The following is a 25,869-nucleotide window of genomic DNA, read 5'->3' on the forward strand; positions in this document are numbered from 1 at the left end:
ATAAAAAAGAAAAATAGTTTGAAATGAAATCATAAATCATAATTATAATATTTTTGGCAAATAAAATTTTAAAGCATATTTTAATGTAAGTAATTATGATGCACTAATAAAAAAATAATTAAAGAATAGCCGACTAAACATTTGAACTTCGCATATTGATACGGACTTACGAGTCCGTATCGTCATTTTGAATTTGATGATAATAAAAATCTCGTAAAAAAAGCATATGCTGAGAAATATTTGAACAGTTTTCTGCATAGTAATTTTCCTGTGTAACGAGATCCGCACGCGCGATTTTCGTAGCGGCGATTATTCTGGTAGCTGATGTAACCCGTTTACCCTCTCTTTCATGTTCCCACTTTACAATATGAACAATATTGCTTGTAGTTCATATATTTAAAAATCGAGCGCTGAGAAAAAATAGAATATATTCAAAAATATAATTTAATGGGGCGTATGAAGTGAAACGACTGTTTAATGTGATGGGCGGGAAGGAAGTAAAGTAGCAACAGACCAACATGGCCGAGTTGGTTCCAACTCGTAAGATAGTGAACGAAACTCGACCATGTCGTATAGGCGCTAAAATTTATATTTTAAAAAGTAGCACAAGCTGCGTATAAAGAATTTAAATTGAATTTGAGTCGAGGTGAAAAAAAAATGTACAAATCCTAAGCGACATGGACGCTACGGCCAAAAGTGTCGTGCGCGCGTGAGAGCGAGAGCGTGTGCGTGTGTCAGTGTGTCAGTGAGGTGAGTGCGGTCACCGGTGTCGGTGATTTCGTCATGGCTACTCGACTACTCCTCGCCACCAAGGCGCACACGGTAGGCCTTCGCCACGTCGCGCCCCCGCACCCCCTCCCCAACCCCTGGCCCCCTCGCGACCCCCCTTCCCCTCGCGGCTCTCCACGGAAATGCCGGCATTATGCAACATACGGGTTACCGACTCGACTCGACTCGCCTCGCAGCCCTGACCCTTCCCCTCCACCTCACCTCACCCCACCCCACCCCACCCCACCCCACCCCTCGTGCCAGCTGATTGCCATTCCGATTTGTCCACGCTGGACACATATGGTCGTTATAAAATTAGCATGCTAATTTTGTGCAACGAGAGGTGACCTATTACAATAAATTACGAGTGAACGAGTGAACCAGATCATCAATATTACAATCGAACTCATCTCTACAGTTGTTATCACTTTTAATCGCATTTAAGATGATTGTACCAGTCTTTGATTCTTTGAATATTTATTTTCAGTTATACAAGTTATACTTCTATATGACGGTTTTATTTGAAATTATTATGTTGAAAATCTTATTACATACGATTTTTCATATAAGTTTTATGTAAGAAAATCATACGAGTTTTCCCCCATTCGTATCGATGGCTGAATTTTACAATAAACAAATAAGTATTCTGATATATGATATCTAGATTATGACTGAAAATGCTCATATTTCATAGTATAATTAAAAAAATTAACAAAAAAGAAAAAAAAAACAAGTTACTCTACTACAAATTTACATAATTTTTTACATTTGTACCGACGAATGAACTTGAATAATTTTTACAAGGCTTTTATATGTTTCACTTCTAGTAATATTCCTACATTCTTCCGATCGGTTTGAAACTTTGCCATTTTGCGTGGTTCGGTTACCTGTAGAAATTTAAAATCGCTTTCAATAGTTTGATGGTGAAAAATAATCTTAATAAACACGTTTTAGAACGAAAAAATTTTGGAGACGATGACGTTTTGTGGCCAGTAGCCTTATATGTTTGACTTTCCGCCACCCACTCGTTTTTTCAGATTTTAATTTTTTAAACGCCTATAACTTTCCCTTTTTCACACTAAGAGCACATCTAGTAAATAGTTTTTAAAAAATACATATTTTTAAATTGCAGTTTTAAGTGTCGACTATTGATACTTTTATACTGCGAAAAAAAAATCTCTAAATTTTTTTTAGAAATTTTTAACATCATTTAAGCCCAAAACCAAATCTTAATATTGTTCTAAATGCAGTAAATTGTGATAATTATTCGGAAAAGACGTATCTTAGAAGTTCAAAAATAGATATAATTTTCTTTTAATATAAAGTCAGTTAGTTAATCCATTATACAACTATTTATTTTTTTGCAAAAAATTATAAGCCTCATACATCATTGCTTCAAATTATAAACCACCCACATAACATCACATTGTATTTTTAATTTTTTTTTTTTACTTTATTATATTTGATTCCCAATCTTTATATTTTAACTGGAATTATCAACCACCTATATATTATATAATAGTATCACTAGTACTATATACATATCGAATATATACAATCTTGAACTCTGATATATGTATATCAACTCTCATACTTTCCCAATACCGTATATCATCTCCATATTTCGACAATATGAACATTAATTATAATCCAAATCGATTAATTACAGAAGAAATGCCTGTTCGGAGGAGTGCGGTGTTTCTCCGCAACACATGATGCCGATTTGGTTGTCATCGGAACAGGTCCCGGTGGATATGTAGCTGCCATCAAAGCCGCCCAATTGGGCATGAAGGTATAATATATATTCCGAGCGATGAGCACATTCACCGATTGATGCCGTGGAGTAATGCATATTTTGTCCGTTAGGTGGTCGCAGTCGAGAAGGAAACCACACTCGGTGGAACATGTTTGAACGTCGGCTGCATTCCTTCCAAGGCTTTACTCAACAATTCCCATTACTATCACATGGCGCACGGGGGCGATCTTCAAGCGAGAGGAGTCAACGTATCCGGAGTATCTTTGGATTTGGATACGATGATGGGCGTGAAGGAGGGCGTAGTCAAAGCTCTCACCGGTGGCATCGCACAACTCTTCAAAAAGAATAAGGTATACGAGACGGCATACAATCGATCGACTTGTAATGCAATCATAGAGAAAGAAAAATAGCTCTTATCTGCATTAGCGTTGATGAAACCTATCGAAGCATTGAACTTGTATATATATTTATTATAGATTACGTCGCTCAGCGGCCACGGAGAGATCATCGCCCCGGGTCAAGTTGCCGTTAAGAAGAGCGACGGAACCGTCGAAACAGTCAACACTAAGAACATTCTCATCGCTACCGGCTCTGAAGTAACGCCATTCCCTGGAATTGAGGTAATAATAATATATATATATAAAAACGGACGTGATGTGTGTATGCATGTGGGTATGTGGCAGACGTGTCGACCAGTGTGGAGATTTCAAAAAAACAAATTTTAGAAAACCAGAAGTATACGTTATGCACAGGGATGTGGCGTGACGACGCGAGGAAGTGGGGACCTGGCGCTGAGCGTCTGACCTGTCATATAAATTTATTTTTATTTGTGTATCAATTCCTTTCCGAAGCCACCAGTTGAAATCAATGGGCACAACACTAGTCATCATATATATAATAACGCTACTCTGTGTGTCTGTGTATCTGTGTGCGATAACGCTCGCCGTACTATAATAGTCTTTTCCACATACATATTATACTAGTGTTGTACCCGATGACATATCATCGCATGGGTGTTGGCATATTAAGTTATTAAATAAAAAGAAAAATTACAAAAAAATGTCTCGTCGGTCATGTGTTCGATCCGCACGTGGTTGAATTTTTTTCAAATACCTTTTAAATATATTATATTAAAATAAATATATAATAATATAAAACTACTTACCTACCTGCATATAAACAATATAAATCACCGATAGAAAAAATAATTAATTAATTAAATAAATTTTCATTAGATGGCGGTAAATTCTCAGAGGTTTAGTACCGTCTCATTGTATATACGTTTTGGCAGTGGTTTAGCTGTGACGTACATATGTATGTTGAATCGAAACGACTATTATAGTACGGCGAGCGTTATCTCAGACAGACAGACAAACAGAATAGCGATATTATATATATGATGTACGCCACAGCTAAAACAATGCCAATAAAATGTGTGAATACAATAACAAAAGAAAAAACCTCTATACATACTGTTTGCTACCAATGTTTCCTCTAGGGCAATAAGTCTCTAAGCATTTAGCGCCATCTATTGGAAATTTATTTAATTAATTAATTTTTCTATTGGTCTTTTATATTGTTTATATATATATATATATAGGAAGGTACATATGTAGGTAGTTTTTTCCATTTTTTTTTCATATTAAACAATTAAATATGCCACAATCCATGCGATGATATTTCATCGGGCACAACACCAGTGTGTATATAAACTTCATAGAGAATGCATTCAGCTCTTCTGTTCAAATTTCCATTGATTGATTTTTTTACCAGTATAATGGAAGCTTATTTTTATTGGGTTTCAGGTCGATGAGGAGACAGTAGTATCCTCGACTGGTGCCTTAAGTTTGAAGAAAGTTCCGGAACATTTGGTCGTCATCGGAGCTGGTGTTATCGGTCTTGAACTCGGATCGGTGTGGCAGAGATTAGGAGCCAAAGTCACGGCTATCGAATTCTTAGATACTATCGGAGGTTGTTTTTTATATATATATATATATATAAATACATTTTTTTTTTTTTTTTTTTTATCGTACTTGTATTTCACCGTACGTTCGCTTTCATAGGTGTCGGCATTGACTTGGAAGTTGCAAAAACATTCCAAAAAATCCTAGCCAAACAAGGTATCGAATTCAAACTGGGTACTAAAGTGATCGGTGCAAACAAACAAGGCAATACGATTAGTGTCAACGTTGAATCTGTCAAAGATGCCAAAAAAGATACGGTACTATTTGTTTTTATTTGCAAAACTATCAAGGAAAATTCGGTTTGTAATAGTTTTTTCATTTTTCAGTTGGATTGTGATGTTTTATTGGTCTGTGTCGGACGTCGGCCTTACACGAAAGATTTAGGTCTCGATAAAATCGGAATCATCACCGATGCTCGCGGTCGTATTCCTGTGAACGAAACTTTCCAGACTATCGTTTCCGGGTGAGTCATCAATGTAAATGTTCAATCGGGTCAAATGTTGGCAATCGATCGGAACTCGAAAGGTCAATTGTTTGAATTGTGTTCTGTTACGTTTGGACATTAGACTAATTGTGTGTTTTAACTGGTAAACACAACTGCAATACGATCGGATGTATAATATTTCAAATCGATACGTATTGTATTAATGTTTACAGCTAAGGTAGGCCCGCTACTAGAGCTGTCAGTTTATTGATATGAAGCTTTCAAACCTACGGTGAGGATTGTTACTATCAGTGACGTAGGGCGAAGGTTGTTTATTATATAATCTGCTGATCGTTTGAGTTTGAGCTTCTTATGTGTGTATATATGATTGGTAACACTGAGCAACAAACAAAATGGGGGCGATTTAACTGTACATTGAGAAAAATAGTTTGTATCTTTAAAAAAATTGTTTGTGCATTAAAAATTTGCATTATTTTCGGTGCATTAAACAAAAAAATATTTTGGCATTATTAAAAAATATGTAACGAACATTCGAAAAAATAGATTTTAGCATTAGAGTAGATATAAAAAGTGGCAACGTTACAGTCTTCCGCTATTGACAACTGTCAAAAGTGCTTACTTTTGTTTACGTATTACGTATGAATGATGATGTCAGGTCGGAGGTGTCGAAGGTAGCAAGCTGAAGAGTAAAAAGAAGGAATCTGGTAGAGGGAGAAGCATTGGTCGTTGTCGGTTCGTATTTTGGTATTCGAAACGTTGCCGCTACAGTTCATCTATCATTTTAATACACATTTGATCCGCCGTTTAAGTAGGAAATATTTTTTTCAATGATCAAAGCAATGTTTCTAATGCAATCTGCATCCATCATTTAGAAATGCACACAATTTTTTTTAATGTACAGAAACTTTTTAAATTGATTTTTTAAATGCACGTTTATTTTATAAAATGGACGTTTAAATTGTTCCAAAAAAAAAAATACCGGAGCGTAGACTTATTAATATTTACTAAGTTTGACCCACTGAATTCGAATATGACAATGATTTGTGTTGATTTTCTCTTATTGCTAATCAATATTTACTAAGTTTGACCCACTGAATTCGAATATGACTATGATTTGTGTTGATTTTCTCTTGTTGCTAATCAATACTTACTAAGTTTGACCCACTGAATTCGAATATGACAATGATTTGTGTTGATTTTCTCTCGTTGCTGTGATAAAAAGTATTGGAATCAATAGTCAGGTGTTTTTTCTATTGATTGTGATATTTTATTGCTTTAAAATACTTACAATTAATTATTTAGCAAATTTTAAAGTCTAGAATATACTTTTGCATATGAGTGGGTTCAGGAATGTATGTATGTATGTTTAATTATCGAATTTTGTTTTGTGATCTCATTATATTCCTTAAATACATAGAAAAAGTCATGGGTTGGTCACATACGAATTTTTTTACTTTCTAAACGTACCAATTAAGATTATAACGATAATGATTTTAAATCGAGTTAAAAAATGCGGTTCTTTATACCGTATGCATGTGTCAAGAGTAGTCACCGGAGCCTGAGGGGGCCGTGTATTGTTCAAAGGTTGTAAATGCATTGTTAAAGGTTTGCCGAACAATGGATAGCACTGTGACTATCCTACCTCTAGTCAAGAGCGAGATGAAGAATTGAGAACGCATCACTCCATCTCATTCTCTCACGCCTACTTACGAGCGATAGAACATTTCATATTGTAATTTAAAATCATTTGCCACTCAAATAGCACGTTTAGACAAAATAAAATAATATTTAGATTGAAACCCACCCCCTACTGTTGCGTAGCAACATATGTTAAAAAGCGTCGAATGACTAGTTTGCCATATGATCAGCAATCAGATTTAGGCCCGTTTAATTGTCACTCATCATAAGCACATGATCTGTATTCAGTTGATGGAATCAGCCTGATTTGTCATATAACACTGTTGAGAGTAGGCCTGTTCAATCGTCACTCATTAAATATAATCTGTACTGAGCTGTATCTTACATATATTTTTTCATGTTTAATTTTTCAGTGTTTACGCTATCGGAGATTGCATCCACGGACCGATGTTGGCTCACAAGGCTGAAGATGAAGGCATCGTCTGCGTCGAAGGAATGACTGTATGCTTTAAAATGTCAACGTAACTTGTCAAAAATAGTTATATAACAATAGTGTATTAATTTTATGTGGTTTTTTTTTAGGGTATGCCTGTACATATCGATTACAATTGCGTGCCTTCTGTAATTTACACACACCCTGAAGTTGGGTGGGTAGGAAAATCGGAAGAAGACTTAAAGAAAGCTGTAAGTACATACATATTATTATAATCTAATGGAGTGTAATTCATTGGTCAGTAAATATTTCGAAATTATCAGTTAGTATTCTAAATGATCAGTATAATCAGTTATTAAAGTAAATAATTAGTTATTAATGTAAATAATCAGTTATTTAATCGGTCGATGATTATTATAAGATGATCAGTAATCATTTGATTTTGACAGCCAGAAAATCGTCAGTGCTGCCATATCGCATTGTGGCTCCTAGTATAAAAAATCCTGATGAATTTTGCCACTTAGCAGCATTCTTTTAATAATCTCCCCCCTTTCCGTTTTCAACCCCCTCGGTCCTCGCTCCAGGTTCAGTTCAGTCTCACTGTCATGAATAAATACTGACCCTATATAAATAGTGAATAGGGCCAATCCTAACTTAATCTTAAATGAATAAATACCGACCCTAACAAACTAATCTTAAATGAATAGGGCCAACCCTAACTTAACCTAACCTAATCTGACGCTTTAATAAATAAGTGTTGGCTGCTAAGATATGTTTTTTTGTGAAAATATTGATGAAATAAAACTTAAAAAAAAAAGATATTACGATGTGTTTGGATAGATATTACGGTGTGTGGACTATGAGGAGAGGGGGAATGGATAGTAGCAGGGCGACACGTTATCATCCAACTGTCAAAAATTATAATATCTTTTTGATCAGTATTTAAATAAAATACTGATCAAAAAGGATTTATTTACTGATAAAAAAATAATTATTTACTGAACAATAATGAATAATTTACTGATCGTTTATTAGAATAAGTGACTGATCAAGTTTATAATTAATTACTGATAGATTATTCATTTTTTTACTGACCACTTTTGGAATTATAAACTTACCAAATAATTTGTTGCCTGATCTAATTAATAAGTATTGTATATGGTTTTTGTTTGATTTAAAGTTAAATTTTTATAGGGCATTGCATACAAAGTCGGCAAATTCCCATTCTTAGCGAACTCAAGAGCAAAGACCAACAACGAAACTGAAGGATTCGTCAAAGTGTTGGCCGACAAAGCGACAGACAGAATCTTAGGAACTCACATCATCGGGCCGGTAAGTTCCAATAAATCACACAGATTGTCTTAACATGTTTTTATTAGTTTATAACGTGTCTTTCTGTGTAGGGAGCCGGAGAATTGATCAACGAAGCAGTTTTAGCTATCGAATACGGAGCATCAGCTGAAGACGTTGCTAGAGTATGCCACGCTCATCCGGTGAGTCATCTTCAGGTTGAAATCGTGCATTTTTGATTTGTTAAAGTGTGTAATATAATGGTTATGTTGCTTCTAGACCTGCGCTGAGGCATTACGAGAGGCCAACTTGATGGCGTACTTTGGCAAACCCATCAATTTCTAAGAGGTTACGAATAGTAGTTCTTTATTTATTCGAAGATTACAACAGAAAGCTATTGTATAAAAAATTTTATTCATATTGTAAATAATTTATCGGCTTAATTTATACATAAGTTCATTACATATTTACATGTTGATTTATGTTTTCTTTTTCCAACTCAAATGTGTATTTTTATTGTTATTTATAACTTCTTAGAGAGTATTTAGAGGTAAAAAAAATTAAACTTACTAAAATGATGTGGCATTTATAGAGTATTTACACGCATTAAAAATTACGCCGAGGAATATAATTTTTTTTTTTTAATACACTTTTATAAAGTAAAACACATCTAAAAAAAATGACGTTATTGTGTACGTTGAAAAATTGTAATAAAACTAAAAATGAAAAATCATTTATTCTTTTATTATTTTCTTTACACTTCCGCTATATAATGTGGCAATTAACACACTCAATTCACTAATACACATATAAAATGATATGATAGCCGTCGATCGTATCAAACATTTCACTCGGAAGGGAGATAAACGAGATTAAACTTCGTAATAATGCAACGCAAAAACATAATTATATAATATATATGTATGCAAGTTCAATTGGAGAACAACTCTATATAGTAGCACCGATTTTCTTTCAAAATTAATCGCTTTTGACATCCTTCATAACGTTTGGTGTTCAATAATATAAGAGGGCGAGTGAATAATCAGCAAAAATCACAATTAATCATTGACTCATCTTAAAAAGTTTGTCGATAATAAGGAACAGAACCGATCATGCAGAGTGATCCGCATATATGTATGCAATTGTATACGTTTCATTCTTAATTTCTCTCTGAGAACGATAACAATAATATAAGCATAACAAATGTATAATAAGCGTGGCGATTTATAAAATCAAATTAGGAAAGGCTAATTTACAATTTCAACACAAATACTAGCACAACATGTTAGTAATATTAATAATCATTTTCAATATCAAACAAAATAGTTAGAAAAATCAATTCAAAACTTTCCAAGGCAAGTATTTCAATTTGATGATTTTTTTTTCATAATTATAAACCAACGCAAAAAACAACAATAAAGCTTATCAAATAATGAGTATAACAAATCTATCACAACGTTGTTTTTGTTACATATGAATATAGAAAAAAATTGAAACGCTCAGTTTCTAAAAAACTTGGTAACATTGTTCATTCAAAATAGTACAAAAAAAATTGTCTATTAAACACAGATTTTACAAATACAAATTTGTCTTTTTTTTTTTTAATGAAAGTCTCTAATATATTTACATCAGACCTTCATATGGAAACTAAAGTACTATCTTTGGTTTACGTTTTATACAATCTATATGTTACAATTGAAGTGTATCTTCCAATTGTAATATATATTGACTAGTTGGAATATGTTCCATCTAACCTGGTACCAGCTACCGTTATATTGTGTATTTTCAGTTGTAATATATTTTGACTAGTTAGAAAATATTCCGTCTAACTCACGTAAGTTGATTCATATGGCGAATTACATTCCAACTGGTCAAAATATATTACAACTGAAAATACACTTCAACTAAAAGTTGGTACCAGGTTAGATGGAGAGGTTAGGTTTTCATGAAAACGTCACTCAGCTAGTAAATTGAGTCATATTTTTGTTTTGAACACATTCTTAGAGTTATCGTAATACGGTGCTCATTACCTCTATTCGTAATATCTAGCAAATATTAACGTATTATTGAATTCTGAAGCATTCGTAAAAAAATCAGAGCTGTCAAAACTCAACTGTTATATTACAACTGGCACACATGTTGAAAATGTATTTGCGCTTGTAGAGATATAATTTACTAGTTGAATTGTATTCGAATATGAATGACCTAAAACGCCAGTTGAAATATATTGCAACTGAAAATATACTTCGACTGTAACACGATATACTAATATAAATAAAACATCCAATACAAAAAAGTACAGGAAGACATTAAGTTTAGGACCATGACTGTAAAATATTATCGCAGAGTTCCAAATTGAACGTGGACGAGAGATGCTTCTGATAGTTGATCCTGTCCTTGGCGCAGAACACGGCCGAGGCCATGTTGATGGCCTGCCCTTCGGAGGCCGTCTCCAACAGCACATTCTCCAGCTCGTTCATATCGAGCTTCCTCTCCATCCAAAACTTCGTAGCCTCGTTGATGCAATCAGTCCAAACCTTACTGTCGTCGGGCAACAGTCTCATAACGGCTCTCGTAATAGCAATGGCTCGTTTCAGAACATCCTCATCGGTACTATCATATACAGCAAACTCGGCATTAGTAACCATATAGTTGGGTTCACAACACTGACATTCCAAATCAACATCTTCCAGATCCCTCTCGTTGTTATCGCGAGACGGGTGTAACCATTCTTGACTTAGATACTTGATCTTATTCCTCAACGTTTCACTAGCTCTGGTCTCGATTTGATTTTCCATTTGATCTACGTATACAACCGTGCGTTGTACGTGTTGTACGTACCACGGAACGCATATTTTATGAGTGCCGACATATAGAGATGTTAATTGCAGGTTGAGAGCTTCTACAAAGTCTCCTCGGAGGCTGGCTACGACGGCTCGAAGCTGAGCGTCCATTAGAGGTGTATCGTCGTCGACGAATTCGTATAAGCAGGCTACGACTTTAGTGGCCCACGATGGGTCTTCGAAAGATATGTTTGAGTGGACAGGATTTTGTGGCCAGTCGAATTTGGATTCATAGCAGTCTGTCTTCAGTTGGTGTAGGAAGTTACTCATCTGCGGAACGTGTCGGAACGTTTTCTGCAGGTTAGCATGTGGTTTCGGAAGTCTGACGATGCGCTTTGTATTCTTGAACATGACTACGCGCAATTCACCCTTGGCTGGAAGAACATCCTGAAATAAATTAATACAAAAATGTCAAATGTTTTGATATAGACTTGTTTAAACTAAAAGGGCAATAAATTATTTGGTTAGTTTATACATAATTCCAAAAGTGATCAGTAAAAAAATGAAAAATTTATCAGTAATTAATTATAAACTCGATCAGTAACTTATTCTAATAAACGTTCAGTAAATTATTCATTATATAGTTATACAATCGGATCAATTTACTTATAAAAATGTATCCCAAGTTGTTTATTGTGTTTTTGAATGCATTGTGCAATTTTTACCGATGCTTGCCCATCTTGCAAGAAGTATAAACAAACAGAGAAGTTTTTATCGGACATACGTCGAGCACCAAACATCAAATACGACTGATGCTAAAATTATTTAGAATTGTCTGTGGACAATCGTCACGTGACAACAATATGACGCCTAAAGCCACTTCTATTAATATAACATTTCTCTGATAATATCTATCCAAACACATCGTAATATCTATTTTTTTTATTTCATCAATATTTTTACAAAAAAAAACCTATCTTAGCAGCCAACACTTACTTATTTAAAGGAAGGTTAGGTTAGGTTACGTTAGGGTTGGCCCTATTCATTTAAGATTAGGTTGTTAGGGTCGATTATTATTAATTTAAGATTAGGTAAACGTCAACAGACATGCGAGAACTGAGACTGAACTGAACCTGGAGCAAGGGGCGAGGACAGAGGGGGTTGAAAACGGAGAGGGGGAGAGATCATTAAAAGAATATTGCTTAAGTGGCAAAATTAATCAGGATCTTTTATACTAGGAGCCATAATGCGATATGGCAACACTGACGATTTTCAGGCTGTCAAAATCAATTGATCATTTTTAAATGATATTACTGATCATCTTATAATCATCGACCGTTTTATTCTATTATCCGATCATTTTAGTTTAATAACTGATCATTTAGTTTAATAACTGAGTACATTTCGAAATATTTACTGACGATTTGTTGATCAAAAGCTGAATACATTACTGATCAATATATACACGCCTTTAAAAAAGGAAATTTGAATCGTTTCTTCAAGTGTGTAAAAAATAAAACAAGCAGTACTTGTAAGTACGAATTTCCAGTGATGAACACGTTTCCATCATTCTTGACGAACACAGTAAAATCTCCTCCACAGCTGACATTGGCCAGGAATACTCTATTCGTCGGAGGACTGTCAGCCTTCTTAGCACATCTGCTCGTCCCGTCAGGCAACGGTTGATCGCATTTCACCTTCGTAACTTCAACGGATGTCGGGAGGTAGACTTCATTCCGATCACCAGTGCCTACAAAAACCAAAGTTATTACGGAACATATGACAATGCCTGATTGACCCAAAACAACATACCCAACTGACAATCGAGATTGAGACCCCACACGTACAGATATCCCATACTGTCGACTACGCACGAGTGATGCCAACCAGCAGCCATCTGAATGAGAAAGCCTTGGATTTAGATCAACCACCTTAATACGCACCCTTACAAATACGACACACACCTCGACAATCTTCCCTCTGATGTGTGAAAGGTCAATCTTAGTCGGATACAAATGAGTATTGTCTTCTTGCATGATCGGCAACGACGTTGGAATGCAACTGTCGTCTTGAGATTCCGTAACACCGCCTTTCATTTTGAACAGCTTTGCACTTCTGGCGCCTAATCGTAGCTTTTGAGGACTAGAACCCCACGTCCAAACTTCGTTCTTGAGCGTAAGAGCCAACTGAAAAGAAGAAAACCTTCACATGAGCAAATTTCCATACGTCTGCCTAAAATATGTAAATAGCAAAATACGGCTTACAGTATGGAAGTAGCCGACTGTTATCTTCGTTACTGGACTAGAACCGAGATTGATCTTGAGAGGTACGTTGCTTTTCTGTCTGCTCGAATCACCGATTTGTCCAAAAGCGCTATTACCGCATACGTAAACTCGGCCTTTAGTTGTTAATATGACAGTATGACATGAGCCACACCCAACGTACGCCACCTATGAATAATGTCAAATTTAATCGACGAATGAGCATATTAAGAACATCATACGTAGACTATCACATATAATTTAGTGAAGTTTGGACCAATGTGGCATTACAGGAATCTGTAATGCGACAAAATGGTCGAAAAATACAGAGAGATGAGAAAAATAAAAATATATACATATACACAAACGAAAATACATTTATACATAATCACAAAAAAAAACTAAAGCATTATAATAGTAGCAGATAAAATAAAAAAATTCAAAGTAGGGAATACCTTGCACCTACAGCCAGCACCTTATACATATATAAGAGCCAGCTGCAAATACAAAACAACCCTGCAAGGCCCAAATGGATAGGGGGAAGATCAAAATTGCACTCATATGTACATTACATTAAATTATGAAAATAAGTATGAGTTAAGTTAAGTTAAAATAATCTCTGATAATCTCACTGAGGTGGAAAATATCAGATTCAGGCTCAGCAGCAACGATTTCATTGAGAAGTCTGATAGTTCTTGGAATAGGAGCCATTCGATAAAAAACTGTGTGAGCAGGAGGTACAACCATCAAACGATCTACCACGGAAACAATTATTAGGGACATAAAGTTTTAACTGTTCTAGCAATGATGGGAAGGAGGTATTACCATGTAGAAACATGAGAACAAAACGAATTAATGAGAAGTTCAAAGGAATTATACCCAAGCATGCCCAAAAGGAAACGAGTAGGGTAGAGATGTGGGTAATATCCATACTCTTTCCTATATAGGAAACGATGAAATGCTTTTTCCAATTTCTCAAACATTTCTAAACCAGCAGAATAGACTAGTGGTTAACATATAATGCTTTGAACAGAGTGGTCACGGGTTCAAATCCCACTGGTTTCTGCTGGCCAGATCTTGGATTTGTGACTCCAGGTCGATCGTTTCCTATCAGAGTTTGCCAATTTATCTGATTCTCATTGAAACGGTTCCAACAAATTGGCAACCTTATCCATTTTCTCGCAAAATCTCGAGTTTTCAGCAATCTAGAATTTCGCTGAATTGTATAAAATGCTGCAAATTTACAAATTTGACCATAGATGTGTCTGTGAATATTAATTGATATGTATTTATGTACTTTGTGTAATACTAATAACATTTGTATCAATTTTTCTGGCAAGGAAGGCCCATTCGGGTTACCTGTTAAGCCTTCCTGGTATAAAATTAAAGATAAACTAAATTAGAGAGTAATTTGCTTCATGCAGATTCCACACAATCGTATTATACTCCAACTTGCTTCCCACAAGTGAGTTGAAAAGCAAGCGACAAGACAAAATGTTGAAGAATAGCCTAGCATAATACCTTCATAGATGAACGCATGGTCATAACTTTCTTAGGATAGAACTCATTGTAGATGTAACCATGACCTAGTTGTCCGTGAACTCCCCACCTTAGAACAGAACATATTTTCAAACCGACACAAACAATATAAACGACAAAATGATAAAATAAAAAAATAAAATAAATACCCCCATGTATATAAACAACCCGTATCGGTGACGCAAGCCGAGTGATATTGTCCAGCAGCCACTTGCACCACCCTTTCATTGTGCCAAGCACGACTAGTCTTGGCGCCATCGCCCAGAGACCACTTCTTCATAGCGCCGACAAGCATAGGCGTGTCAATGCTGACGGCCAAACTATTCCCGACACCTAATTGACCAAAACGATTATCACCAATGGAATAAACCTAAAAAGACCGTCACGTTTAGCAAATTGAAACAATCATCGGGCAGACTACGATCCAGCATTTCGTACGTACTCCGTTTTCAGTCAGTATCAGAGTGTGCTCCCTGCCGCACGATACATCCAAAGCCTTGCCTATCATGTCTATATCGATGTGGATTACGTTTTCGGAGCCGCTGCTCCGCAATAGACTTATCTTGCCCTGACTGACGATGCCCCAGTGGGTGTGTCCGCAAGATACGACCGATTGCACATTGCCTTCAAGATCGCTCGTCTTCGAGTTTGCACTGATCGAATCTCTGTGGTGCAATAGCTTTTCCTTTTTTATATCCGACGATAACAGCAATTGGTCGTTCACCGACATGCGAGAATACAATGTCGATACTACACCGAAGAATGTACGGATGAGTCTACGCATGCCGCTTAGCTGAAAACCGTATGCTTATTAACATCAATCTCAAAATAATGTGTTCCATTTACACAAACTATCCCCTTTCTCGTGGGGATAGTTTGTGTAAACAGAACTGAGCAACAAAAAAATTAACAAAGTGGAGACTATACAATAGTAACTAAATTTGACCCATTGAATTCGAATATGACAATGGTTTTTGTCGCTTTATTCTCGTTTATGAGATATGATAGTTTAAAAAAATGCGAATTTTTTTACAGATTTTTGGCTTTTGCAGTCTTTAACTCTAAATCTAATATTGCTGTGCCAAAAGTGAGTATTGAAAACAATAGTCAGTTAGTGATTGTAATTTTTTATTGCTTTAAAATACTTATAATTAATTATCTAGCGAATTTTATATACTTTCTCTTAAACATTTTTTTTCTCAGTATTTCCATATTTTTTTTACTATCTAAACGCACTAATTCGAGCGGCAAATGATTTTAAATTAAGATAAAAAATGCAGTTGTTTATACCGTATGCATGTGTAAAAAGCGAGATGAAGAATTGAGAACACATCACTCCATCTCACTCTCTCACGCCCACTTACGACTAGAACATTTCATATTGTAATTTAAAATCATTTACCACTTGAATAGTATGTTTAGACAAAATAAAAAAATACTTATGTTGAAAACCAACCCTTGTAAACGTAGTGAAATATATAACTGGTCAAATAAATACATGATACTCAAGAAAAACTTTTAAAATTTAAAATTTAAAATTTTAAAATTTAAAATTTTTTAGATACTTTTAAAATTCGCTAGATAATTAATTATACGTATTTTAAAGCAATTGAAAATCATAATCAATAGAATAAACATCTGACTATTGATTCCAATACTCACTTATGGCACAGCAATATAAAATTTTGAGTTAAAGCCAAAAATCTGTAAAAATTGCGCAAAATAAAATCAGTGTCATATTCGAATTCAGGTAATTTAACTTAAAAGATTGATTAATGTCTGCTCCGATAAGTAAAAATTATGATTTTTTTGTTGTTCAGTGTAATTATTAGTAGTATACATACATGAGAATTGGATTGAGATGTACACAAAGCTCTGAACGAGATTCGGAAGCAGTCTTGTAAAGGACACATCCAAAGACACAATTTCTGTAAAAAAAAAATAGATCAATGATGAGATTTGTACCAAAAAATATTTATCACATGTAACAAATCATTGATCTACCAATTCCATTCAAAGGTCAATAAGAAAGTTATTGATAGTGAAAACTTTACACAATATATTTGCATGCGATTACATGCATAAACATTAACACATTGTATGCGGGAGACGGAGATTACAGTCTAGCGTCTTGTTCACAAAATTTCTCAAAATTTAAAATATAGTAATTTTATTAACTAGGATAACCAACCTTTTTATACAAGAGAATTTTTGAATTGAGAAAAGAAATATTCCAATAGTCATCGTGCTATAAATTATTCCAAAATTTAAAATATAGTAATTTTTTTAACTATTTAGGTTAACCAACCTTTTATACAACAAAATTTTTAGTCAGAAAAAATTCTAAAAATATTTCCATCATCTTTATGCTATAAATTATTGCAAATTTTAAAATACTATAATTTTTTGAAATGAGAAAAAAGTCTAGTTGGTAACTCCAATCAAATTAGTCAAAGTAAATTTTGCAAACATTTATAGCACGATGACTATGGGAATATTTTAACAATTTTGTTGTATAAAAAAGGTTGGAACCCCCTTTTTAAAAATCCTAATTGATGAATTAGAAGGTTCTAAACAATCATTAGAACTCCCATTTTAATTTTATGAGTCAGTCGATGTGTTTTAAAGTTTTGTTCAATTTATAAAAGTTCTCATAAATATTTTGAGATTTTCCTTTTTGAAAATTTATCTGATTTGCCCGCTACACGGCAAGGGGCAATTTCGATTGACCCGCAGTGTTAATATGTACAAATTTAATTTACCAATACTTACTTTGAGTAAAAAATTATCGAAAGTATCGCAATATTGATCTATAAATTTGAGAAGTGGCAGACCAGAGTCCGTTATGATAAACGGTGCATAGTTTTGGTTCAGCACGGTGCTCAAAAGTCCTCGGCACGGAGTCGACAAGCGATGAATGAGCGTTTCGAAACCCAACCACACAAGACCCTTGTGAAACGCAATCTTATCTAACGCGTGCCATATTCCCAACTCGGCACACATCCTGGCGCACGTAATCACGTCGAAATGCGTATCAGAACAAATGAAATTTAACCTAAAAAGAAAAAAAATAAGCAATTCATACATTTAAATGCAAGGGATCGCTCAAGTATCACTTACAGAGTCTTCTTATTTTCCTTTTTACGTGTGAGCTCATGCAAAGTATGAGCAATAAAGCAAATGTTGGCAGTGCTGCAGGTTTGAGGATGAAGTTCACACGTTAACATCTCTTTGAGCATTCCCAAAGCTCCGAATCTCATCAAGATATCGTCGGACGGAATCTAAAATCAAAAAACATTTATGAAGAATTCCTCAGACGCTTCTGTCATCGTATTGAGAACAATTTGACATACTTTTGCTAAGCGATACAACGGCAAAGCTCTATTTACGATACCGTTAGTGAGTAATATATCGGCGGCACCGAGTAGCAAATCTTGGAGACGGATCTCTAAAGCAGCTGCTAACCGTTCGGTGCCACTTATTCCGTCGATTATATTTCTAACCAAAAATTCGCATGGATCACAGCTGGAATAAATACGAGTTGAATTAATCAAACAAAAATTGAGCAAAAATACTGTGCAAATCATCTGCCGATACCTTGGAGTGAGTAGATAAACTTTTTTATTAGTTACGACGATACACGATCCTAAATTAAATCGAGGCAATGCTAATTTTTCAACTTCGGTCGTATTGCACCACTGTTTATAATACTGAGGATATCTTTGAGTCCGACTCATAGTCCAGGCGTTTACTAAATATTCACCCTCATTCAAGGAATCTTCCCAAATGACTGTATGCTGATTACTATTCTAAAATGTATGAATAAATATTTAAATAAAATGATATTTAGTATGAAATTTTAATCGAAATATTTGTTCTATTTACCTGCTTCAATGATAAATGACAACTATGAATTTTTAAAGTATTCGTGCTGAATGAATAGATGATTAATTTTTGCCATAATACTTTATATATGTCGATTGGAAAATCTTCCAGTTTGTATGACAGAACGGGATCACGGTTTTCTATATTACAATGCAACTGAAAACATCATATTCACATCATTACAGTCAAATTCCAAATAAGCGTACGCGAAAATGTGAAAATTCTTTTACACTGAATGTGCCCGTGGACGAGTTCAAAATCGAAATGAAATGATAGCCGGCCGCATTCTGAGGACTCACGATCAGCTGGTACAAGTTTGGCCTGTCGCTCACTGCGCCAAAATCAGATTTCATATCGTCTTCGTCGTCGGCAGCCTTCAGGCAGATCGGTGTCGGATTATTGTGAGTTATGTGCGAAGCCAACTTATCAGGCACGTCTGCAATAAAACCCAACATACAAACACATTCTACGAAATCGGCAAAGTCATGCTTCAAACGTGTACTAACTCGAAGTCGACTGACTTCTCTGAAATAAAGAATAGACTTTATCGGATCCCAATTCTTTAATCGACGTGAGAAAGCTGTCGATCTTTTTATTGACATCTTTAACTTTCGCCTGTTGCTTCTTTTTATCGCTGTTGGTTTGGTCGCTATTTTTAGAACAGCGCTTTTCGAGCGTGAGGTGCCATTGCCTGTTTCTGCTGCTCGTTATCTAAAATAAACAATAGCGCATTTATACATATATTGGAATATCAACATTGTATTGCGATTGAACGTACCAATAGATCGACAGTGTCCAAATCATCATCAACACAAATCGCCAGTTCGCAAACTCTTCCTACAATATACGACTTCCCGATGACTTTCAACGTATCTAGAGATAAAAACAGCAAACCTCCCGTCTAAAAAATCAAGCATTTCAGTATATATGTATGTGTGTATAATCGAGCTACGACGAGAATGATACCTGGTCTCCGACGATGACGATGGGAAGAGAGTTGGCAGTTTGCCACCAGGTTATAGCCGTGGGAGTGCGTCCGGCTTCCAAAGGCAACGGAATGGCTGAGAGAGGCCATTCGCAGCTCCAACGGCCGACACCCGGAGGAGCCACGTACGGCTCGTCCGTGAGCGTTTTGAGGGCTCTCACGATGTGAAGCCTCGGTTCCGGTTGAGCGGTGGCACACACCAGCCAGTTTCCCGTGGGGTCGAAGCAGAGGGCGAGAGGGGGGGCAAATTTCCACGTCTCGACGTGCGTCACAGGAGGCCGCTTTCGGTAGTCGGAAGTGTCGTTATGAATGAGGACTAGAAGTAGGGCGCGTTCCGAAGCCGACGCGACGAGGGCGTATCGACCGCATTCCAGAGAGGCCGTTCGCGAGCTGGGAAATTGGCACACCTCTCGCAGGCAGAACAGCGATTCTGCTGGCGCCGGCGCCATCTCTGGTTCCGGTTCCGGTTCCAGTTCCAGTTCCAGTTCCGGCTCCATCGTCCTCTCTTCAACCCGAGGCCGACCTGCAGGCGGGCGAATCGGTTCGCCGAACGGGCATCCCGCGACACCGCGCCGACACAACACTCTCCGATTCTGACAGCTGATCGGTGCTGCCAGTCTGAAAAATTCGACCGACCGTATGATTGCTCGGGTTCGGTGATTACATCGAAAAAGAGAATCACTAGTTCACTACCAGAATAACCGCCTGGCGCACGAAAATTCTGTGTACAGAAAAATTGCCTTACAGAAAACTGCCCAAATATTGCATAGCAAACGCCTTTTTAAGGTCTGTTCATACCTATCCTGCAGCGGTCTCCGTGACGGGCCCGAATGTGAAACGCCTGAAAACGCAAATATCGGAAGGCAAAGTCGAAAGATAAAAAAAGGGTGCATGGTAAACGGTACATACACCCAGCGCAAAACGAAGCTTATCAGTTGCATCACATGCAAATAACGATATATTTTTAAAGACTAGGAAAGGAATTTAAAATAACAGTTTTCGTATTATTTTCTACAACTCTTCTTCATCAATATGCAGCAAAAAAAAGCGATTTCGTCAATAGATAACATTATGAGGGGAATCATTGTATATTTGGAGTAAAAATGATCATTTTTTTTATACATGGAGTAGATTTCATAAATCAAAATATCGATAAAAACGGATTTTTTTTCTTCTTTTTCAAGCATATCAAGGGGACTTCAAATAATAGTAGGGAATACAAATAAAAATGTTTTTTTTATTTTAATATTTAATGGGACCCCCTTTGTTTTTAATAAATAGTTTTATTCGTTTAAGTAGTGATTCATATTATTTTTTTAATAATTCATCACTAATTTCATTGTAGCATACATCATAAATAATGTATTTTAATTATTTTATCGTTTTTGGTTTTTTTTCTCTAATTTTTTTGCCTATTTTGCTTCAAATATTTTCGATTATATTTAGATCCGAGCTGTTTCCTGGCCATTCAATGGAGTTTATACCTAAACTATGTTTAAAACTTGATCGATATTTAAAAAAAAACTAATTGGTGATATACCAATGCATTAAAAATAATTAAAATAATTGTGAAAACAATTTGAATAATTTTGAACGATGCGCCGATGCTGAATCATCGTGAAAGACAAGATCCTTAACCATTTCCGGTAAGCCTTCTCATGAAGGAATAACGCTTTTGTCGATGATTTTTTTATACTCCTGTGAGTTGACTATCCCATCTAGTTTAATGATTGACCGAACACTATACCGTGTGATGGCCCCCAATACCATACCATGGCGAATGTTAAACAGTCAGCACTTAGCACGATTCTTTATAGCGTTCGCCTGATTTTCGTCGTACTAGCGCCATCCCATATGATCCAATCAGGTTGAATTTGGATTCATCTGAAAAAATAATCGTCTCCCAATCTTGAATTGTCCAATTTTTCTTCTCTTTGGCCCACCAAAGACGAGTATCCTTCATTTTCTTCGCGAGGAGGGTTTTTTTTTGCACGGCCCGTTAAAATAGACCAAGTTCATTTAGTTTATATTGAACTGTTCTAAGGCTTACTGTTTTTTCCAACTTCAATGAACTCAGACCTAATTTTTGACGCAGTTTTGAAACTATTTTGAAGTGAAATTCTCTTTAAAATCTGTTCGTCTCGAGAAATCAGTTTTTTGGCATTTTTCCTCTTTCGACAGGTGTTATGTCCATTGTTTTTTTATACTTCTTAAAAAATATAGTTATTTTAGGTAGAATACGTCCCCGTTCGTCGATAAATTTCCACAAAAGAATAATTTTCCTCCCAGAAAGTGACAATTTTTGATTTCTCGGCGATCGACAAAAATTCATATTTTACGCTCAACGCTCACAACACTAAAAAAAGACACGCACTACTTGAAAGTCTGGGGGAAAGTGACTTTAAAAGTTTTTGGCAACAATACGTTGAGGTATGCTGAAAACAACTGTAAAAGTATAAAAACAAAATTGCCAGAAAGTGAGACCCAATAGGGCGAAAAATGGGCCATTCCGGTAAAATTTGTGACTGATAAGCTTCGTTTTGCGCTGGGTGTACTCACTTAATTTGAGCGAGCAGGATACAACAGGAACAAGAGGAACAGGCTTTTCCTCCCGTATTAATGTGCGCGCGCAGAATGTACCGTTTACCATGCACCCTTTTTTTATCTTTCGACTTAAGATCTTTCGATTTTCGATCTTTGCCTTCCGATATTTGCGTTTTCGGGCGTTTCACATTCGGGCCCGTGAGGTAGACTCATCCTGCAGGTGTCATGCAAGTGCGAATAGTATTCTTTGGTACATTCTATATGGACGCGCATGAATACGTAAATGCGCATGCGCGAATGGAGTATAAATACGTCCATATAATGTACCAAAGAATACTATCCGCACTTGCATGACATCTGCAGGATACGGGGCGTGCTGGATAGGTATGAACAGACCTTTATAGGAGATTTTTATTATTATCGACTAGATATATGAACTTCGCATGTTGATACGGACATACGAGTTCGTACCATCATTTTAGATTTTAAAATTCGTTGTCAAGTATCAGGATCACAAATGATAGAAGATATAGATAACCGACTTGCGCTCGCTTCGCATGCGTGTGAAGAGTATATCCGAATTTGTGTGCACGGTAATTGGATTATTAGTCACATTGCGATCGCCTGAAAGACAATTTTTATCTTGAAAATCGCGAATATGGAATATTTGGCACTCGAATTCTCGTTAGTATGATAGCTATCGTTCGTATGATGGACTTTTCGGCTGCCAGATGTTCCGTTATAGAGTTTTTAGTGACTTTTGGGCGAGCACTTTTTGACCAATAATCACCGAACCATGTGTACATCTATCTTTTCCGGTAAACGGGTTACATCCCAAATTCTAATCGCTATCAGAATAACCGCCGCTACGAAAATCACTCGTGCGGATCACCTGGCGCATGAAAATTCATGACGCTTCGAAAAAACGTCACGAATTTTCCTCCTCTCCCTCCTGTTATCAAAAAAATGTATTGCACGTCCAAAAATTTTATATTTTTTATTAAAATAGCCATTTATATTGTCAAGGAATTATAAATTTTTTTAGAATGTATTAATTAGGGTTGCCATAACAGTCATTTTGACCCGAATACTTCGGGTTTGGCGGTCGATCTCCGGTCAAATAGTTTCTTTGGGAGCAAAATTCGGGAATCATTGAAGTAGTTCATCCAAACTGATCAGAAAAAAATTACAGTACAAGCTAGAGAAGTATATGAACGTGCTAATAGTTACATACACAAATATTATGATTTTGAAAATAGTTGTTATAAATATTTAGCAGCATTAAACATTAAGAAAAATGATCTGAAATACGACGAAGTTCTGAAAATTGCATCTGTTTTGAAAATACAAATTAATGAAGATCGATTATATTAAATGACGAAATTAATATTATCAAACAACATATTCATTATTTGAATAATGATTATAACTGTCCAAGCACGGACCGGATCTGGGTGACAATTTTTAAAACAGTCGAAAACATAACTGAAATTAAAAAAATAGTACCAAAAGTTGTCCATCCCAATCAGCAGTGCATTTGTTGAACGCATTTTTTCAATAAAGGAATCCATTTGACATAAGGACAACCATTTTATTCGTCGCGACAAAAATATTTTAAATCAATACATAATTTTAATACGGCAATGAAATTTAGGGGGGGGGGGGTCGATTGCTCCCATCGCCCTCCCTCTGGATCCGTCCTTGGTACGGTCACCTACACAAGCAAACGAACTAGCCGCACAATACTTATACAAATTTATTAGCATTTATGAGTTCATTTTTATTTATTTATTGTTATTATTTTTATTCTGTGAATGTGTGTGTGTGTGAGTGTGCGTTTGCTGTTTAGGTGTGTGTATGTTTTTGTGGTTTGTGTATGTGTGTGTGTGTGTGTGTGTGTGTGTTTGTGTGTGTGTGTGTGTGTGTGAACATACATACATGTATGTTTACTTGAAGTGTGCGTGCATTCGCATGGTACATTTCAGGTATTGTTTCCTAACGCATGCGCGTTTTATGTGTTCATGCGTTGTTGTTTATTTTGTACTTGATTATGTACAGTGTGTTTTTTTTTAATAGAACAGTGATGTGCGGTTGTTCTTGTGCGATATTCATGAACAACCGTCTCGTTCTCAGACGAAAGGGTCTCTTAGACTGTATTCGTTGGGGGGGGTGGTGGCCTCATGTTGAGGGCTTTAAGGGTCAAATTCCTTGACCTTTAAATCAGGCTTAGATATACAAATTTATAATTTGGTCCTATTATTTTTCTTGAAACATGTGCCAAAGTCATGTACAAATGTGTGTGGAATAAAGAAAGGTTGTAAAACGAATTTATATGGCAATCAGCTGATCGAATGAGACTTATTTAAATTTGCAGATTTTAGAATTGAAAATTCAACGAGCGGGCTCACCGACTGTGACTACGACACTTGCACAATGGTTTTGAATAAGCGGAGAGTAATAGTGCACAAACGAAACGAAAAATGAAAAAAGGAATAGGTATAGAGAGTATTAGCGTGTGAATGTTGGCCATATGAGCGGCGTTGCGGGCGAGCGGCGAGCGGCGAGCGGCGAGTGGCAACACCGGGTTCAGTTGTCAAACGAAAATTTGAAACAAACATGGAGGCGTCTTCGGACGAGGAGGCGCCGCTGGGGCGCGGGGCGGGCGCGGGGCGGCGGGGCGCGGCGGGGGCGGCGGCGAGGCTGGCGCGGAGGCAGCGGCCGCCCCCCGCCGCCTCCAAGCCCCCTTCGCACGGCTTCAGCGCGGCTGCCAAGCTCATGCGGCGCGAGGTTCTCTACCCACCACTACCCACTACCCACTGCTCACTGCTCACTGCCCACTGCCCACTACCCACTCCCCACTCCCCACTGCCCACTTCCCTCTACACTACACTCCTCACTGCCCTGATATCTGCGACTCTTCTCTAACCACCACCCGATCGCTTCACGCCCTTACACTAGTAGTCGTTCCAACAAATTATACTGTGCGTCCTTGGCTTTTACCCGAATGAAAATCGTTATAAAAATTTAATTCAAACCTATTTAATTCTTCGATGGATTTTTTGTGCAATTCTATTTTTTTTTTTATTACGATAAGTCACGTTGAATTTGAATGCAATATTTTGGATGAAAAAATGCACACTAAATTAAAATAATAATTAATGACAAAAATTGTATACAAAAATGCAATCATAAAAACATCATTTTACATTTAATGTTTGTAGTTCATAATCATTTTTTAGCTATATATACATATACATATATATTATCAGAAAAAAATTAAATTAATATTTGTTTATTTTTTTTAATTTATTGTGCTGTTAAATCCAAATCGATTGTTTGAATTGAATTTTAATACCAGTAAATCTACACAGGCTGAAATTCACTTTTTTGCTATCAACACTTCATTATCAGTGACTCGCAGCCGTCACCGATTTGATTTAATGAATTTATGTCTTTATACAAACAATAGACATGTCCGGTAGTAATGAAGAAGAAATAAAGATACGTATGAAATTAGGATGGAGTGCATTTTTTAAATCAAACTTACCACTTTGGCCTGAAGAAAAAAATCTTCTATC

At 36.2% G+C, this 25,869-nt stretch overlaps 2 protein-coding genes across 2 annotated transcripts; one reads left to right on the top strand and one right to left on the bottom strand.

The window, feature by feature from the left end:
* Positions 1-692: 692 nt before the first annotated feature.
* On the top strand, positions 693-8,877 carry LOC143921050 (dihydrolipoyl dehydrogenase). The gene is made up of 12 exons (XM_077444152.1): positions 693-822; positions 2,438-2,560; positions 2,635-2,874; positions 3,001-3,144; positions 4,330-4,495; positions 4,588-4,745; positions 4,815-4,951; positions 6,985-7,072; positions 7,154-7,255; positions 8,199-8,336; positions 8,408-8,497; positions 8,574-8,877. Exons 1-12 carry the CDS (start codon positions 784-786, stop codon positions 8,637-8,639), a joined length of 1,491 nt encoding a protein of 496 aa, XP_077300278.1. The 5' UTR covers positions 693-783; the 3' UTR covers positions 8,640-8,877.
* A 142-nt stretch (positions 8,878-9,019) lies between these two features.
* LOC143921047 (uncharacterized) lies at positions 9,020-25,248 on the bottom strand. Its single transcript, XM_077444151.1, has 19 exons — positions 25,092-25,248; positions 19,729-20,468; positions 19,541-19,663; positions 19,269-19,473; positions 18,993-19,198; positions 18,763-18,918; positions 18,475-18,686; positions 18,231-18,402; positions 17,998-18,158; positions 17,650-17,932; positions 16,722-16,805; positions 15,320-15,670; positions 15,027-15,247; positions 14,860-14,947; positions 13,342-13,527; positions 13,042-13,263; positions 12,890-12,974; positions 12,607-12,827; positions 9,020-11,524 (listed from the first exon to the last, which is right to left on the bottom strand). The coding sequence occupies exons 2-19, from the start codon at positions 20,242-20,244 to the stop codon at positions 10,610-10,612; spliced, it is 4,407 nt and encodes a 1,468-aa protein (XP_077300277.1). The 5' UTR covers positions 20,245-20,468; positions 25,092-25,248; the 3' UTR covers positions 9,020-10,609.
* Positions 25,249-25,869: the final 621 nt, after the last annotated feature.

Source organism: Arctopsyche grandis, chromosome 13 (assembly GCF_051622035.1).
Source record: "Arctopsyche grandis isolate Sample6627 chromosome 13, ASM5162203v2, whole genome shotgun sequence".
In the NCBI taxonomy this organism is placed as follows: Eukaryota; Metazoa; Arthropoda; class Insecta; order Trichoptera; family Hydropsychidae; genus Arctopsyche; species Arctopsyche grandis.

Bases quoted from the DNA above. Each gene is read 5' to 3' on its own strand.
- LOC143921050 (XM_077444152.1), top strand. From the start codon at position 784: ATGGCTACTCGACTACTCCTCGCCACCAAGGCGCACACG. The intron at 3,145-4,329 runs GTAATAATAATA...ATTGGGTTTCAG, and splicing joins CGCCATTCCCTGGAATTGAG to GTCGATGAGGAGACAGTAGT. The intron at 7,073-7,153 runs GTATGCTTTAAA...GTTTTTTTTTAG, and splicing joins TCTGCGTCGAAGGAATGACT to GGTATGCCTGTACATATCGA.
- LOC143921047 (XM_077444151.1), bottom strand. From the start codon at position 20,244: ATGGAGCCGGAACTGGAACTGGAACTGGAACCGGAACCGGAACCAGAG. The intron at 17,933-17,997 runs GTAAGTGATACT...TTTTCTTTTTAG, and splicing joins AAGGAAAATAAGAAGACTCT to GTTAAATTTCATTTGTTCTG. The intron at 16,806-17,649 runs GTAAGTATTGGT...TTTTTTTTACAG, and splicing joins TCGATAATTTTTTACTCAAA to AAATTGTGTCTTTGGATGTG.